General features: G+C 33.6%; 2 protein-coding genes across 3 annotated transcripts; both read right to left on the bottom strand.

The window, feature by feature from the left end:
* Positions 1-510: 510 nt before the first annotated feature.
* Positions 511-2,973, bottom strand: LOC142644291 (uncharacterized). The gene is made up of 2 exons (XM_075818936.1): positions 2,262-2,973; positions 511-1,474 (listed from the first exon to the last, which is right to left on the bottom strand). The coding sequence occupies exons 1-2, from the start codon at positions 2,971-2,973 to the stop codon at positions 675-677; spliced, it is 1,512 nt and encodes a 503-aa protein (XP_075675051.1). The 3' UTR covers positions 511-674.
* A 6,920-nt stretch (positions 2,974-9,893) lies between these two features.
* LOC142642615 (cyclase-like protein 3) lies at positions 9,894-18,171 on the bottom strand. Of its 2 annotated transcripts, XM_075817008.1 has the most exons (6): positions 17,634-18,169; positions 16,465-16,509; positions 15,613-15,685; positions 11,963-12,060; positions 10,669-10,739; positions 9,894-10,153 (listed from the first exon to the last, which is right to left on the bottom strand). In XM_075817008.1, exons 1-6 carry the CDS (start codon positions 18,022-18,024, stop codon positions 10,028-10,030), a joined length of 804 nt encoding a protein of 267 aa, XP_075673123.1. In that variant the 5' UTR covers positions 18,025-18,169; the 3' UTR covers positions 9,894-10,027. The 2 variants fall into 2 exon arrangements, with proteins under 2 accessions (XP_075673123.1, XP_075673124.1); XM_075817009.1 differs by lacking the exons at positions 15,613-15,685; positions 16,465-16,509 and having other exon boundaries at positions 17,630-18,171.
* Positions 18,172-18,798: the final 627 nt, after the last annotated feature.

Genomic DNA, 18,798 nt, shown 5'->3' with positions numbered 1-18,798 from the left:
CCAAAAATTTTGGTAGTTGTCTATAAAATCCTTCGCGTGGAGTAGTTAATTACCTTGCTGGGGGTATGTTATAGGTGATTTTTTTTGGAAATAGATCGATGTTCTTTATTGGTTTCCACTTCGTTGCTAGATCTAGTTTTATTGCTTTTATATTTCTTGCTTTATGACTTGGTATAATCTAAAGAATAAGTTTAATGCCACAACTTGTGTCATAACTTATGCCACAACTCATCCATATGGTGAGTTGTGGTTAGTGGAGGGGTGATGATAGGTCCATATGGGATCAACTTTCCACTAACCACAACTCGTCACATGAACAAATTGTGGCATAAATTGTGACATTAGACTTATTCTAATTTAAATTGAAATGAAGTATAATTATCCTGCAGATCACTTAATTGAGATAATTCAATAATTAATTAACAATTCCGTATTGCATTTAACAAAAAGACTCTAAAAATGAATCTTCAACAATATACATTGCTCTTGAAGTCCACATTCCCCGTCCCTTTCCCTTATGCTACAACCACTTCAGCAGAGAGGAATTGTTTATTGCTTTTTGAATAAGAAGAAACAAGATAATAATATATATCTTGCACATGGAAGTATCATTTTTACCTCCAGTGCCTTGAAAGTTTTATTCATGTTTGTGTTTATGAATTTTTATCAGTTAATTAAAGGTTAGAACAAAGATGAGCGCCCTCTCTCTTGCATACAACGCCTTGCCCATCAATCCCACTTGCACAGCTCAAGCTAGGCAACTCCAAATTCTCCAAAGAAGCTTCTCCATCAGACCCACCAAACCGAGCAACAGCACAGTCCGTGGAAAACAGGCTTGAAGTTTCAAAATTCTTGTCCCCACCCAATACAGGCATGGTAGCTCCAACATTTACACGACTCACATAATCGGGTTTGTATGTTTGGCCCAACACACCGCTCACTTCGTTGCTCAGAGAGGAAAACTTGAACCCAAGGTCGAGATGAGCAAATGAATCCTCTTTGGTTATACCATAGTTATGAATCCTAGAGTCTTCTTCACTTATAGGTACAACCTTGGCTGTGATCCTGAAGCTTCCTTCAACTTCAACCATGACACTGTTAGTGTCAGCTAGCCTATTGACAAAAACACTTGGAGAACTTGTGGATTGCCACCAGGCACCTTCGGCTTCGGTGAGGGTAATAGGCTCGTTGTTGAAGGTGAGAGCGAGACGATCAATGGAGTCTTCCCATGTGGCAGTTTTTTGTGCACCGATGAAAAGTTGGTGTTTGTCAAAGAGAATTGCAATGGACTGGACCCAAGTGAAATCTCTCTTCATGTTCTGGTTTCGCTTGCCAATGAAGTGTGCATTAATATGGAGGTTGGAGTCGGATAAAAGGCAAAAGTCGTGATCTTTCTTGCCATGAAAGTAGAAGGTGATGCCGTCACCACCTATGAATCTAGGATCTTGGCACACTGCTCCTGGCCTATCACAGCCTATCATTTAACATGCAGAGGAATTATAACCATATTGCTATATAAATAGTAGGTTTAACTTGGATCCATATTTATATATATATATATATATATATATATATTTATATATATATATATATATTTATTGCAATCTCACACTAAAGCACTTTAAAACGCATTGTACGTTCCAAAATTTATGAGAAAAAAAAAAAGATTTTAAAATTGCAATTCGAGAAAGCTATGCTTTTGCACAAAAGAGGCTGCTTTACAATTATGAACAATTGGCTCTTGAATGATAAAAAAAAAAAATTATTATGTAAAATAAATACTATTGTTTATGAGAATTTCTTAATTTTACGTATTGAACTTAAGTGTGTATTTGGAAAGCGCGTTTTGCGCTTCCCAAATGCACGTTTTAATTTTTTTTTTGAGCCAAAAAGTGACATTTTTTTGTGAACAGTGCATATTGTGTATTGTTTATAGACCCACAAATTTCATTTTTTGACAATTTTTTTTATTAAAAATGGGTCTCATGGCATTATTTATACGTTAAAAAATTATTTTGCTACAATATTTTTCAGTTTTCAGTTTCAGCTACATCCAAATAGAACCTAAAACAAATAAGTTGAACAAAAGTATAATTATGTCTCAAAAAAATTTAGTTTTAGAAAGTTTTACATAAGCTAAAAAAAGCTGAAAATGTTAAAAAAAAAAAAAAAAAAGAAGCATGGCAAACTTAATTGTATAAATGAATTTTCAGGATGGGTGTGCAATATATAATGGAAAGTGTATTAATGAATAGACTTACTGCAAACAGGTTTGCAAGTGACACAATCAACCTCACATCCACCAGGGCATGAGCTGGGACATACTTGCTCCATATTGTAACACTGAGGGTATTTCTTTTTCTTGCATTTGACAGTCTTTGGAGTTGGTGGGGGAGAGGAGGAAGTAGGCGGAGATGGGGTAGGAAATGAAGGAGGAGGAGTTGCAGCGGGAGGTGTTGGAGAAGGTGTCGATGGTGGAGGTGATGGTGAAGGCGGGGTAGGACTAGGTGGTGTTGGAGAACTTGGAATAGAGGGAGGTGGAGAGGAAGTAGTTGGAGGAGTGGGAGTTGTGGGAGCAGGAGGTGGTGGTGATGGTGAAGAAGTTGGAGGAGATGGGGGTGGAGAAGTAGTTGGGGGTGTGGGAGTTGTTGCAGGAGGTGGTGGAGGTGGGGTTGTAGTAGGAGGTGGAGGAGATGGGAGTGGAGTAGAAGCAGTTGGAGGTGTGGGAGTTTTTGTAGGAGGTGATGGAGGAGAATATGATGGAGGTGAATGGGTTGGATTTTGAGGTGGAGGAGGGCTTTTGTAACCAACACATATTGATTTACAAGAGACACAGTCCACCGTGCATTTTTTAGGGCAAGATTTGGGGCATACAAGCTTCAGATTATAGCAATGCTTGTACTTCTTTATCAAGCATCTTGCATAGCTCGGGCTCTTGGCAACGCCTGGAGGAGTTGCCTCTACTATTGCCATTAGCATCAGGAGTAGAATTGGCACAAGAAGGGATTTCATAGATTGAGCCATGAAATTTGAAGTTTGGCTTGCTATTATGGTACTGTATGAGTTGAGTTGTTATTGCCATTGGCCTATTGCGTCCTTTTATAGATGTTCAAGATCGAAGACCATCTACTAAATCCTTGATGCCAATCGGTTCGGATCACAACTTTAAGTCTAAAGAATGTTCCTTCATAAATCATCTTTCACATGGTTCCTTGAAAATTCAAACCAATCTGATGCCTCTTAGTTTGGATAATTTATTATATGATTTTAATTTTGTGCTTATCCTATATATTTTTTTCCCAATTTTCTTATAATATTTTATAACATTCACTTTTTTTTTTTAAATATTTACACTTTCTCTGACCTTTTTCCTTCCCTTACCTTTTCATCTCTCCACTATCCTCTACCTTAATATCACTATTTATTTTTCCCTTAATATTCCTTTATTTCGCCCTTCTTATTCACTCCCTCTTACTCTAAATTTGTCACATTCTCTTCCATTCTTTACATAATTTTCTCTCACAAAAAAGGTTTTCTCTCTCTCTCTCTCTCTCTCAATTTTTTTTGTGGATTTTTATTTTTCTTACATCTGTATTTTAGGTTGAAAATTTTTTGTATTTTTTAGAACTCTAATTTAGGTTAATACAATTTAGTTTTGTGTTTTAAGTTGTTATAATTATTATTATTTTTTATTCTCTTTGATTGTTAAATGTTATCCTATTGCTTTATAAAGAATTAAAAATAGTAGATAAGAATGTAATATTATTCTATTATATAGCATGATGTGGATAATTTAGTGTTTATCGTGATATCTTCTAATTTTAATTTTTTTTCTTCTCATCTTATTTTATTCAATATTGAAATTCAACCATATACTCTTTATCATTAAATTATTTATATTTTCTCTACCTTTTTGTTTAAAAAAATTATAACAAGTAATATTTTACTTAAATTCAAAAAAAAAAAAAAATTGTCCTCATCAAAGGTACTCGTTTTTTAACATTTACACTTTCTCTAACCTTTCTCCTTTCCTTCACCTTTTCATCTCCCCAAACCTTCTACCTTAATATCACTCTTTCTCTTTTCCTTTATCTTCCTTAATTTATTTTGTTTCTTTTTATTATCATCCTCTTAGTATAAATTTTCAATTCACTCTTCCATTCTTTGTATAATCTTCCTTCACAAAAAAGTTATTTCCCTCTCTTTCTTCCTCAATTTTTTGGTGGATTTTTTTTAATAATTTTTTGCATCTCTACTTTAGCTTGATAAAGTTTGTGTTTTTCAGAACTCTATTTTAGGTTGAAGTGATTTAGTTTTGTGTTTTAGGTTTTTTTTTTTTTTTCACTTTGATTGCTAAATGTTATCCTATTGCATTATAAAGAATTAAAGATAGTACATAAGAATATAATATTATTATATTAAATAGAATGATTTGGATAAATTCGTGTTTATTGTTATATATATTTTATTTTTACTTTTTTTCTTCTCTTATTATTTTATTCAACATTTAAATTCAGCCAAATCCCCCATATATATCATTAAATTATTTATATTTCTTCTCCTTTTTTATTTTAAAAAATTAAACAGATAATGTTTTTCTTAAATTAAACAAATAAAATTGTCCTCATAAAGTGGAGTAATGCTAGAAAAAATGAAATACAAAACAAATGCCAATTTAGAAATACTAAATTAAAAAAAAATTAATGAGGATATCTAACCAAATATAACATAAAGAAACTAATAATGCATATTTAATGTCATAGAATTATCATTAAATTTTGGAAAATGATCGGTTGCCAATGGAGAAACAAAGAGAGAGAGAGAGAGAGAGAGAGAGATGGCAAAGAAAAAAAAAATCAAACACTAATTGGTAACCGTTAATTGGAAAACAAAGAGGTTGTAAGGAGAAGTAAAAAATAAAATAGAGATGACCATATGGAGAACATTAAAAACTTTACCATATAGTAAAATATACCGTTACATTCATTTAAAAAATTAAATCAATAATCAACAATTAAATACAATTATAGTACTAAATTTAAACTTAAAACTAATCAAACTCTAACTATAAAAACCATATTTCTAATCTTAACTAAAAAATAGATGTTCTCTAGGAATAATAGATATTACATAAGAAATAAAGCTAGAAAATTTTAAAATCTCTTTTTTGATATTTCATTTGACTTATATATATATATATCATACACTATTACTTTTGAAAATCTAATGAACGATGCTACATCTCATTTAACGTCTTTGCTATGCAAATCATCAGTTAGTAAATGTATGATAATGATAAGAAGTGTTACAAATGAGATTATTAAAAAAATGATAAAATTAATTAGTCACTATTATTATGGAGTAGTAATCTTTGGCTTTACGCATTTAAAGAAGTGGAATATATAGAGTTTACTTAAAGGTATGTGTAAAGATTCACATTTCAATATATATACATTATATATATATAGTTTTTTAAAATAATAATATTTATAAAAAAATATATTTAATGAGATTATTCTAAAAAAATTATTACGCACAACGCTCGGGTATACAACTAGTTTGTTTAATAATCGAGCTTTAACTTAAGGTTGAACTTGGCTTGTTTTCTAAGTAAACAAATATGAACAAGCTTTTTCCCAAGCTAAGCTTGAGCTATTTACAAACATAACTTGATTTATTTATACATTTGTAAACACAAATTCTCAAATTTTGAAATCAAACAATTGAATATGTTTCACAAATGTAAATTTGTATTGATGAATTTGTAGGTACAATTCACTATATTTAGATTCTAATTCAATAGAATAATCATTTGATTTGATCTCCTTGAAAGTCTTTAATTCAAGTATTACGCTGATGTAGTCTTGATTCGAACACAAGGTGTCCACCACTTGAATTGGAAAGTGGAGTTAAAGGTCTTTAGAATAAACCTGAGATGAATCTCTGGTTGTATGCCTATTAGAGATTTCTTGTTCTTCATGTTCTTCGTGTTCTTTGTGGGTATTTCGAATGTTCTTAATTTTCGTAGATTTGTGGTGAAAGTTTTTTTGGGCTATAGAGCTTGAATCCGTTGAAATTTCGATGGATCAAAGTCTTTTAAATTTCCTAGAGGCTTTAAAGCTTGATTCTAGTAGAACTTTGGAACTTTGAAAAGTGATTTGGATGAATGTTTTTCGAATGTTTTTTTTTTTTTTTTGTATTAAAAAATTTGTAGTGGAAGTTCTTTGGGGTTTTAGAGACTTGAATCCATAGAGCTTTACTAATTTGTAAACTCTTGGTGTTTATGGAGGCTTTTGAGCTTGATTCCAATGAACTTTGGAATCTAAAAGGATGACTTGAATGCTTTTACTTCAAATGCTCTTCGTATTCGAAGGGTGAGGTTCTTGGAAGCATTGAAGCTTGATTTTGGCAAAGTTTCGAGACTTCTAAATGTCTTCCATAAGACTGAGGAAGGTCTCTATTTATAAAAGTCTTGGGAATGTGTGATCACATGTAATTGGATACGAGCAATGCCAGATGTCATAATTTAAATGAAATTATTTATATCTTGTTCTCCAAGGAACACATGACATTATTTGATTAGCCAAAGTGTTTTAATTTAAAATAACACATGACAAAATTTAATTAAACTGCTTATGTTATTTAAATTAACACGTGTTTATGTGGAATAGACTCTTAAATATTCCTTGTAATGTTTATTTTGAAACATTTGGAATATTTCTATTGGTGTCTAAATAATGTCAATGGGACCCACTAAATAGCACTTGGCACTCTGTGATTAGGTGCAAATTAGATTTTCACTTCTACAACAGTTCTACTCCAGAAACACTAAGAGAGAAGGCAAACTTGAATCCCTTGGAAATAGACTAGTCTGTAAAAACCAAGATGATCGAATACTTGCGCACGTGACACACATGGTTGAATGCCCTTAGGCCGGCCCTAGCTTCTTAACTAATGGTTTGCCCCTAATTTTTTTTCCCCTGATTAGAAAATATATTTTTGTCTACTAAAGGATTTTTTTTTTTTAATTTTTTTGAAAAGGGGCACAAGTTGGTAACGGATGTCAAAAAGCTTAAAACTAATATTTTTGAACCATGAGCTCTGTTGGGTCAGAATACAAGCCAATATTTCTATATCTGGGCTCTCTCTTGCCCATCTGTGAAGTGTTTAAATGAAATTTCTATCTTTCACTACCCCCATTTACATTTTTTTTTTTTGTTGAGGAAACCCCATTTACATTTACAGGTTCTATATTGCAGACACCACGGGTTGCTTTCTTTACCTTTTTTTTTTTGGTTTTCTTCGTATTTTGACAGATAAATGTATTACCCTATATTGGCCTTTTGTCCTTTTTAACCATGCATATTCATACGTACGTATATGGTTTAGCTCAGCTTTGCTATTATATTATTCGTGGATTTAATTTTGTGAAAATTTAAATAACTGCCACAAGTTGATAAATTCATTATCTTTTTTTTTTTTTTGGAAGTAAAATAAGTTTAATAACTTGATGCTTTTTTTGTTGGTTAATATTTTTGATAGTTTAAGGCAATAGATTTGAATATTGGATATCTTTGTCAAAAACACAAAAATATGCTTACCAACCAATTGAGTTACATGATTTAAAAAATTTTAAATTCTATAATTGGGGATGGATGGATTTGAACCCTGAATGTAGAATACCACATTAACTTCAAGAGTCTTGTAACTTAACTAGTTGACACATTTTAGTTTTTCCAACAAAAATATTAATGTGGCGTTTGGTACGGAGGAATTCACATTACTCTTAACATCCAGATTCCTAAGAATGTGATTTCCAGGAATCACATTCCTAGGAACGTAGCTATTCCTATGTTTGGTTTCATTGGGAATGTGAGATGATAATGTTTGGTTTATTCTCAGAAATCTTAAATAATTTATTTATTTTTTCCATTCTATCTTTAGATTTGAATGTAAACTACCAAGTCCTTTAAAAAAAATCTTCCTCTAAATATATAATGAAAAACCAAATATAAACTATTAATTATGAAAAATTCATTAAAATTATAGTCTAACATTTCAAAATGATAAGTACAATACAAAAATAAATTTTTAAATGCTTTTATTCTTAATAATAATTTTTAAAAGAGTTTAATTCATAACAAAATAACCTGACAACTTTTCTTTTTCCCACACGTGAACCTAAATAAAATTTTGTTAAAGAATATATCAACATAGTTATTGATGATGCAAAGAAGATCAGTAGGCTGGATGTTTCGGACTTGAAAGGACCACTTGCTCTCTCTGCGGCCTGAAGAAAAAAGAAAAGCGAATCAAAGGTGACCGGGGCTGCCGGCCAAGAACCCTCTGATGATAAAGTCAGTTTTCTCTTGGTATATGGAATTCCAATCTTTTGACAAAAACTGTTCAACGTACCTTTGCTTTGTCTGAATCAGTGTTTATATAGTGTTCCCATAGACGATTATCGAATACTGGAACCTCCCCTGGATTCAAGGAGGATTAAACGTAACTGCCATAACCGTTTAGGAGTTACACTTCTATTTCACAACGGATACATGACAGTTATGCATGGGATAAGGGATTGCCACATTATGTTCGGAGATTCTTCTAAGTATGATATCCTCGTCTTGGAATTCCTTCGTCGAGTGTGCCTGATAATTCCAAGTGTAGCATCCTCGTTCACGAATCTTTATGTGGACGAGTCCTCTCGGGACAGGCTGTGTGCATCCCATGGACGAGGGATGTAGCTTCACTATCATCCTCAGGACGGCCTTTTCCGTTACCCTCGTACTGAGGATAACTCCTGGACGGCTGCCGAGGTGATGACCGTCCAGGGACGGTCTGAGCGTTTTCATCCCACATCAGTTATCTATCATGTTTATATTATTTTGGCAAGAAAAGATAAAGACAATGGAGATATTGATAATTTGTTTTATATTTTATCTTAATTGCTTAAATGATAACGAAAAAGAGTTAAAATTGTCAATTTATAAAAAAATACAATTTCCTTTAAGTTTGGGAATCTGGATTCCCACCTGTTTTAAAGGGAATCCACATTCCTACTAAGTGGGGTTTGAGGGGAGAATCCAGATTTCCTTGGCATCTAATTCTCTAGTGTGATTTTCAACCAAACATGGGAATCTTTAAACATTCCTGAGAATCCTAAAACATTATCCCGTACCAAACGCCACATAAGGGTTCAAAATCTCACATCCTCAACTATCGAATTATCAAAAAGAAACACCACATTGATGTGTAAGTTTACAATAACTCTATAGACAAAAATCTCACAACCATTAAGATGACAAGTTATGAATGATAGGTTCATAGTAGTATTACTCAAAGCCTACCTCAAACCAATCTCTCCAAATTGGAGAGAAAATGAGGAGGAATAGGGGGCAATTGCAAGGTCTGAGATGACCTGGAAGCACTTGATTATGGTCAACTTTGTAAGCCTGGGTTGAAAGAAAAAGATACAAATGCCCTCTATTATAACCTTCAAGGTTTAAACCATCCACACCTACTGAAGGCTTCTTTTCTTTACCTCATCATCTTCCTTCCTCGTTATCTTTTGTCATTTTCTTCTTGTTTGCTATCATCTCTCTCTCTCTCTCTCTCCAAAACTATTACTTATCAAAAGTCATTGAAGTGTTTATTATGCAATTGATTGGAGCCTTTATGCAAAATTGTGGTCGAATTGGGTTTTTTGTTGCATATCCCTTGTGCTCCGCCCATATATATATGCCCGTCCTATCTGGCTATCTCCAGTAGTAAACTTGTTCTTGTAGTGCCTTATTCCCACTCAACACCTCTAAGGATTACTATTGTTTCCTGCAACAAGTTAAGCACTTTGCACGAGCACATCATCAAACTGATAAAAGGGGACAAGAAAGTTATAGTGCAAACATAAGACACACCAAACACTTTGCATTCCACATCAAACACAAGACACATAACATGGCTTATAAAGTCATAGTAGTGGTGATACTACAGCACTTGCAACAATATAAAACATACATATAAAATATCATTTGATGAGAATACATCTTGCGGGTGATCCCTCAGCTCCAGGCAACCTAAGGGGTAAGCAGTGAAGGGAATATATTCCCGGTTGGATGTGATCGAGCTTTAGACTTTCCACGAGAATGATATCCTGAACCATTTTAGCAGTGTTAGTGTTGAGTGTCAATATTATTTTCCTGCATTAATTTAAATACGACCCCACTGCAACAAAATCCAGTCTCCTTAATGTCAGGATGAAATTTCATAAGAAATTTCAGGATATTCTAGCAAATTGAATTCTATCACCTGTATCCTCTCAAACTCATCCCAAACGAAAGTGGAAGAACATATTATGATACTTAAACTACTCTATTGGTTAACATTGCATGGAAATGATGAAACGTATGTTCATAGACATGACAACTGAAAAATACAGAAAACTTTACTAATGTCTCTGGTATACAAGCCATATAATCAAAATTAAACATTCTACAATTACAAAATAAGGATAGTTCTTCTGAAAAACGAAGGAAAATTTTCTGATTCAAGGAGCTTGAATGAAACTTCATCTATTGGAAATGAGTTACTTTGGAACAAGTATCAAGAGAATAAATAGCTGCCAAAAGTAAAACATAGAAGCGCAATTCATCAGACAGTTTTTCTTACCCTGGCTTCTAGTAAAACAAGATGAGATGGAATTGCTTCAACATAAGCAGCAACACTTAGGTAATCAGTTCCTATAGTTCATAGCAGAAAGATGGGTTAGTGCAACCAGGTGACTTACCTTGGAAGATGGGTCATTTTCTGCTAAATAAAATAAAAAAACAAACAAAAAAACAAACAAACAAATAAAATAAAATGACTTACCTTGGAAGGAGGAATGATTTCTTTCTCTTTTTTTAAAAAAAGGTACTTGTCATGCCATTTACATTGGAATCTCCAAACGTTTGTGAAAGTTATGACTTACCTCAGCGTAATGATAAAATGTCACATACTATTGAGGGTTTGATCAAATTAGTAATATAGATTGAAAGTGAAGAATATTCTGCATTTGGTGCAGGACTTGTAGTTTGTATTTAAATTTCTGTTAAACTACATGTAGCTTAGTATAATATTTATCAGTTATAGAGATGGACACTTGTAAGAAGCTCATCTATTTAGTTAGATAGTGGATTCTGTTTTCCAGTTTTAGTAGCCGTTAGATATGGTTAGTTTTCATTTCTGTTGCTCTGTTTCTTGTGTATAAGAATAGAATTTTATTATTCTTATTTTTTTATAACAAAATTTTATTATTTATTCATGAATGAGAATTATATCAAAATTCCCAAATTTTCTCAAACTTTAATATACTCGAAGCCATTTTGTGGAATTGAATAGTTTATGATAAGAAACTAATATACACATCAACTTGCAAGGCATAAGACCAATATTATCATTGCATTTGTATACAAAATGAGGCTGATAGACAACTTGGCCAATGAAGAAAGGGGGAAATTCTAAGAGAATGCTAATGGGGCATGGAAATGAAAGAGTGGAAGAAACATGGTTGAGAGTCTTGAGACATGCAAGGTAATTTCTGCATATAACTATCCATTCATGCCCCAAGTGCTGAAAGTAATGGATGCAAGATTCCTGTGTTTTCTTCCATGGCCCCAAGATTCTTTAAATCACCAGGAATTAGCTAATGATTTTACTGGTCTTTACCATTCAGAACCAAATCTTTGCTCGTTGGATCTGCTTATAGTTACCTCTAAATAAGATTTAAAATATGAGAACAAAAAGTCAAATTGCATCATGATAGATTGCCGGTTCACAATGGTAAGAATTATATAACTATATGAAGTAAAAGTGTTGTAAGTTAAGCACACAGAAAGTCTTAGCTCGCAAGGACAAAAGAAGGCCAAAATAATTTTATTTTCAAGTTGCTCCAAATTGGTAGAAAGTACAATCTATGTCTTACCAATAAGTTTGATATCTGTGTTCTCTACCAACCATTCAGCACCATCCTTCATCAGTCCTGCAAAGCTTGTATCAAACTCCTTTTTCCACATTAGCTGCCTGAAAATAAAATTAGTTTTAGTTCACCATTTTTTTTTTTTTTTAAGTATGACTTTTTATGGTTCTGCAATATCTTTTGCCCCTAGCATAAAATTATGTCCATACAAAGGAGCACTACAAACATGAGCAGGAAGTGAATAGAGAGAACAACGGATGAAAGAATAAAACCACCTGAATTGGACTATATCTTTCCATTATCTAAATAAGACTACTTAATGAAAAAAAAAAAAGAAGAAGAAGAAGCAAATTCCCATTTCTACAGCATTGTCAAAGGAAGGCAAGCTAGGAATGAAATCAAATGCCTGCTTGATAATGATGGTACCAGGGTGGAGGATCCAAATGCTATTAAGGAGCGCATATTCTGTTTCTATAATAAATTTTTGGGTTCAAGCACTGCTGTGAATGAGAAAAGGATGATAAGTAAGGTGGCTTTACTTTTCTCTTATCAAATACCTGAATCCATGAAGAGCTGGCAGAGGAATGTGACTAAGCATGAAATCCAGCAAGCTCTTTTCAGTATGGAGAGAGACAAAGCACCTAGACCTGATGGTTTCATTGACAAGTTCTTCAAGGAAGCCTTGAATACAGTTAAGAGGCTTTTATTGAGATTGTTTCTTCCTTCTTTAATACTGGCAAGCTGCTTAAGGAAGTGAATTTCAAAGTTATCACACTGATTCCTGAAGATCCCAACCCCTCTTACATCACTGATTTTAGGCAAATTGCTTGTAATGTCATCTAAAAGTGCATTACTAAGGTATCGGCCAACAAATGAAGAGAGTAATTGAGAGAACTGGTGGATTCAAACCAAACAGTCTTCATTAAAGGTATAAGTATAACTGAAAATATTCTATTAGCCCATGTAAAGAACTACCACAGGAACAAGCGGACTGCAGATGTGCAATTAAAGCTGATCTCAAGAGTCTTATGACTCACTTAACTAGAATGTTCTCCTCATGTGTTTAATGGTAGCTGGTTTTCCTCCAAGATTTGTCCAATGGATTAAGAAGTGCATCACTATTTCTAATCTTTAGTGGATTATTTCAATGGCAGGAAGTTACTGGGGCAGAGGGACCCATTTTCACCCAACCTCCTTGTTATTGCCATGGAAGCCTTTAATAGGCTGTTCAAATCCAAAGTCCTATCATATAGTCTATTCAAATATCACCCCAAATGCAAAGGGAAGCAGATTACTCATTTTAGCGTTGCTAATGATCTTTTTATATTTTCTGATTCTGATAGATCTTCAATCCATATTATTAAAGAATCCCTTGAAGAATTCAAATATATCTCTGGACTGTATAAAGCCAAGCAAAAGTGAGGTATTTTGCTCATCTATTTCTGATAGTTTAAAGAAGCAAATACTGGAGGTTCTTCAATTCAAGGAAGGCTCCTGTCTAGTAAGATATCTTGGTATGCCATTAATCCCTGGTAAGTTTAGTTTTAAGGATTGCCAGCCCTTTCTTAACATTCTAGCTAGAATTAATTCTTGGACTACCAGAAACTTGTCCTTTGCCAGAAGGCTCCAATTATTACAATCTGTACTTCACATAATTCAAAATCTTTGTTGAAATTGAACATTGGTATAGCCAATACCTTTGGCATGGAAAGGAAGATTCCAGAGGGGGTATTGGAGTAATCCCGGTATGCTTTCCTAAGCAAAGAGGGGTCTAGCCTTGAAAAGGCTCGCTGACTGGAATAAAGCAACAGTCATAAAACACATTTGGAACCTCTTCACCCAATCAGATTCCCTATGGGTAGCATGGACTCATGCTTGTCTCTTAAAAGGGAGATGCTTCTGAACCAATAAAATCCCCCAAGACAGCTCTTGGGATGGAGAACTATCCTTAAACTCAGGGGTGAAGCAAGAAAATTCTTGAGGTATTAGATGGGGGATGGAAACAAGATCTTATAGCTTGATTTATGTCATCCAGATGGAGTTTAACGGCAAAGGTGTGGTCATAGGGCTTATAATGCTGCCAGTCAGGTTGAATCTAATCTTGCATCTGTTCATAAAGATAAATTTTGGATTTGAAGGCTTGCAAGATCAGATTAATTGGTGGACAAACAAAGTAAATTGCATATGGTTGAATTAAAAGATGAAGATAAAGCCTTATGGTCCTCATCTCCTAAATTTGTGTGTGCTCTAACAGGGAATGAGATTGGTGAAACCTACTGTGGTTTAATCTAGCTATTCCCAGGCACTCATTCATAGGATAAACGGTCATGCTAAAAAAAACTCCAAACAAAGATAGAATGATCCAATGGGGAATTATGGTAGACAAATTTTGTTTTTTCTGTAAGTTCTGCATCTCTTCTATCATTGCCCCTTCACTAAAAGAGTATGGAAATCCATTATGAGCTTATGGTTACTGTCTGATCCCAAAGTCAGCTGGCAGGATTTAGTTGATTGGAGTGTAATACACCTAAAGGGAAAGGGCTTGAGAGCTGTGCTCTGTAATTAGCTTGGTGGGCAACTATGTACCACCTTTGAAGTTGAAGAAATGCAATTCTTCATGCTAATAGGCTGTATGCCGAAGAGTAACTTATTAGAGCCATAATGAATGACGTTAAAGGTAGAGCTTGATCCTCTAAAGGTGGGGTCGGTTTCTATCTTTGCTGTTTGCATATTGTTGTTTTTGGTCTTAGCTGTGCTGCAAGCCTGCAGTTCTTGTTTTGCAGATAGTTTCTGCAGTTGGTTTTCTGTTTGTACATGGTTAGTTTGCAGCTAGCTGATGGTTGTATTGGTGTTTGAACTCTAATCTTTGTTAATGAAATGACTGATTCTTTCAAAAAAAAGAGAAACATAGTAAGGGATAATCTTCCACCTTTTCATAGACATTTGTAGAACTACATTGTTTATCTGCTTCGTATCATATGTTGCATTAATTGATAGCTAAATGTTAATCACATTCTATTGACTACACTCTTCAGGATATATTTAATACTACATTGTTTAATCTTTTTCCCATCTATCACATTTTATATTCATTGGTAGCTAGATGCCAACCATATTCCACTTTCCATACCATATCTACCGTTTATAGTAGTAACCAAAAGCAGCAGCACAGTATAATCTAAAATTGAAGATTGAAGAACATAGCTTAATCTGCACTGAAAATGTGTTTCAGGTGCAGGCATGCCAAAATCATAAATGAAAGCTAAGGTACAGCATCAAAAAAACATTTAAGATCAGATTTAACTTGATGACTTTTATGGATGCCATCTTAAGAGCAACATACATTTTGTAATGAAAACTAAGAACTAACTATGACATTTACTTCCTTTCATTAAAAATTATACTACGGAGCCTAGTGCAGAAAAAAGATTTTGGTTCATAAACCTGTTGCACTGGAAAACAATAACTAGCAAAAGAACAAAAAATATCAATAACAATTTTGGCTTTCATTATATCATATGTCAAATGGAGAAGTTTCAATAAGAATCAATATCTCCAACAATAGCTTATGAATGTCATACTATAGTTTAAAATTGGTCCATAGTCCTCTATGACAGTATGATGGAACTTCATCAATATAACTAAAATAAATTTACCTGTCAGTGTTTAATGTTCTGAAAATGACACGTCGAATTCCCTTGGGAATATTCAAGGACTTCATAACTTCAGCTGTGTCAAGTGGACTTTATTACCTAATATACCCAAAACTACAAAATAAATATGTTTTTTCATGGTTTAGGAAATCAATTTGTTACATCACGATATATATTGAGCATCCTGTCTTATTAAACATTGTTCTTCCATTGTACACACATACACATATGTGTGCAGTAAGCAACAAGTTATTGAAATGTACGCATGTCTCATGAAACAAAAAACTACAGTAATTTTTATCTATTTTTGAACCAATATTTGCTGCATATGGCTAGTGCAAACATTCAAGCCAATCAGATCATTCACTGCATTCTTGAGTTGTTATTTTATCTAGCACAACTCCAATTTGAGAAGCTCACTGAGATGGCTGTTTAGTGCAGAAGCAGCAAAACTGAAGATTAAACCTATCACGTGCTTAGATTCTCTTCTTATAACTTACAATTGAACAACACACTATTGTTTTGGTGGTTTCAAAAACATTCATAACCTTTGAAACATTAAAGAAGCCATGATTAAATGACAGGATTCAACCCCATTCTTTGCATCCCAAATCCCAGAAATAGGTAGTAATTCAGTACATGCAAAAGAGGATTGGAACAGAGGAGGGGACAAATAAGCTTATTTATAAATTAATTTTCAGTACATAAGGGTGCCATTTTTTTCTTCAATCATTATGGTTCCACTCCACAATATTCTCTATCTTCACTAAAATTTGAAAACCGATGCACAAGACTAATCGATTAGTTACATGCTATGGCCATTGCTCTGTTTCAATTAAAGAAGGGATAACATACCAGTAATGTTCTTATCCCTTGGAACATCAACTAACAGTGCAGGACCTATTGAAACACACATAAATAATAATCAATGTCACATAAATTAATAACTTTATTATAAGAGAGGAGATGCAGTTCAAACGTAAAGAGTAAATTTAACAAAAAACAAGAGAAGGAAGAGATTAAAAAGAGTAGGATTTTTAAGATGCCAAAAAGGAGGAACCTTTAAAATTGCTTAAGCTAGAATTTTCCAAGAGAGCTGTTTATTATGCACACAAACGTACACATTTTTTTTTTTTTTGAACTGATATTGTATCTTGAAATCACAATTTCAATTCAAAACATTTTGCACAGAAATTGTAGCTTCAAGACACGACTTCAGTTCAAAAATGAAATGTGTGTACATTTATGCATACAAGGTGTATGTAAGAGGATTCACCCATTCTGCAATGTACAAGGATCTCCCAAGTAAGAATTTGCATTGGTTAAGATGAATTCTGAACTTATCAAGTCCCTGAATTTTTTTTTTTTTTAATATGGATTAGATTAAAAAATGGATAATTCAGAATCATCTTCACTCATGTCTAGGCAAGGAGTATGAGATACATCATCTTATAAACTACCGTTTGTTACAAAAAGCATAAGTTAATACAAAATGGTAAATTTATCACTAAACCACCGATTTTAACAAAATCAGACAACCTGTTCATAACCCATGCCAAAGCTTTCTTCAAACATCACACCCACTAATAACCCCCTCCATTCACATTTATGCATCAAGAACTTTTTTATGCAAACCAAGGAGATATCAAACAACTAGAACAAATTTCTTTGTGGAGTAGACCCACCAATTTTATACAGGCACTATAATATCAGATTGGGGGGGGTCTCCATCTGGATTGAGAGATAGGAAGAGAGAGTAGAGTAGAATAGAGGAGATTTAACACAAAATTAACTTATTTTTAGTCAACTCTACTCTACTTCCCTCCTATCTCTCTCCATCCACAGGCCATAAGAGTATAAATAACAATTTAGTCAAAAAATAAGAATAATAATATCTAACATAGTTTTAATAACGAAATTGTTTTGAATTTAGTTGATACTTAACAGACACCTCATCACGTGCGCTTTGACGGAAAGACAATAACAAATTTAGTCTAAAAAAAGGTATTAGGATGATTACCTACCGTTAAGCAGTTCCAAGTCAAGCGTGTCAACATCGAAGCCGGCATCAAAGTAGTGATCGAACACGTGGCCTGGCGCGTCGACGTGGGTGCCGGAGTGAACAGAGAACTTGAATTCGGAACAGTTGGCTAGGGAGCCATTCTTCATGGAGTCACGGAGCCACAAGAACTGGCCTATCCCATCCTCGGAATCCCAAGATGGCATGTCCTCCCTGAACCTGTGACTTATATCAAATATCCTACCATGTCCGTACACTTCTCTCCTTACAGGGACGAGGTCCTCCATGCCACAGTCGGAGATGGTGGTATAGGCATCACTGGTCGCAACTGTAAGCACCCATGTGCACGATAGAACTAGCAGCATGACAAGGGGTTTGATTTTGATCCTCATCATGGCTTTGCCGATCGAAGTGTTCAGTCTGTACAAAAGCTCCGGGCAATCAACGTAAATAACTTGGTATATACAGTGAAAAACTGTTCAATTGTGTTTGAAGTTTAAGGCTAGCCACTTTTTAACTTGTTTTAACCTTTTCAGATGGTGCAAATACAATTTGCTTATTTCTCATCCACAGCCACAACAACGATAATGACCTTTCATTGTAGTCTTAATCATTCAGTGTGTGCGTTATCAGTATTTAAAAATAACACCCAAAATTCATACTCTTTGTTTCTCAACAACAACAAAAAAAAAAAATGGTATTCAGAAATTTATTACTACAAAAAAGTTATGAAACAAACCGGTACCGATGAATGAGAAGAGGATGGATTCAAGTGATTGTGTCGCTATAACGATATCATTTGTTGTGCAACATATTTTTAATTGGAACTTTACTAATCCTCCCCACTAGCTATATATTGGGAAAAAAAAAAAACAATGAATATAATTAGTATCATGAGTTAATCCATACTACTATTTAAAGAGCTTTTCTGGTTTGGAATCCTCTTTTTTTTGTTCAAAAATGTCTTTACACCTCTATGTTTAAGTATAGACAAAACTAAAGGACAATCCGATAAAAAAACAACTCTAATTCACATTAAAACATAGACTAAAAAATATGGTCACTTTCCTGCTGATTTTTTTTATTATAAAATTCTGTTGATTTTCAAATTATTTTATCTACTTATAAATTAAATTCTCAAATAAAAATTAGATATATAAAATAAAAAC

This window comes from Castanea sativa, chromosome 7 (genome assembly GCF_040712315.1).
Source record: "Castanea sativa cultivar Marrone di Chiusa Pesio chromosome 7, ASM4071231v1".
NCBI lineage: Eukaryota > Viridiplantae > Streptophyta > Magnoliopsida > Fagales > Fagaceae > Castanea > Castanea sativa.
This window is presented reverse-complemented; position numbering and strand designations above follow the sequence as displayed.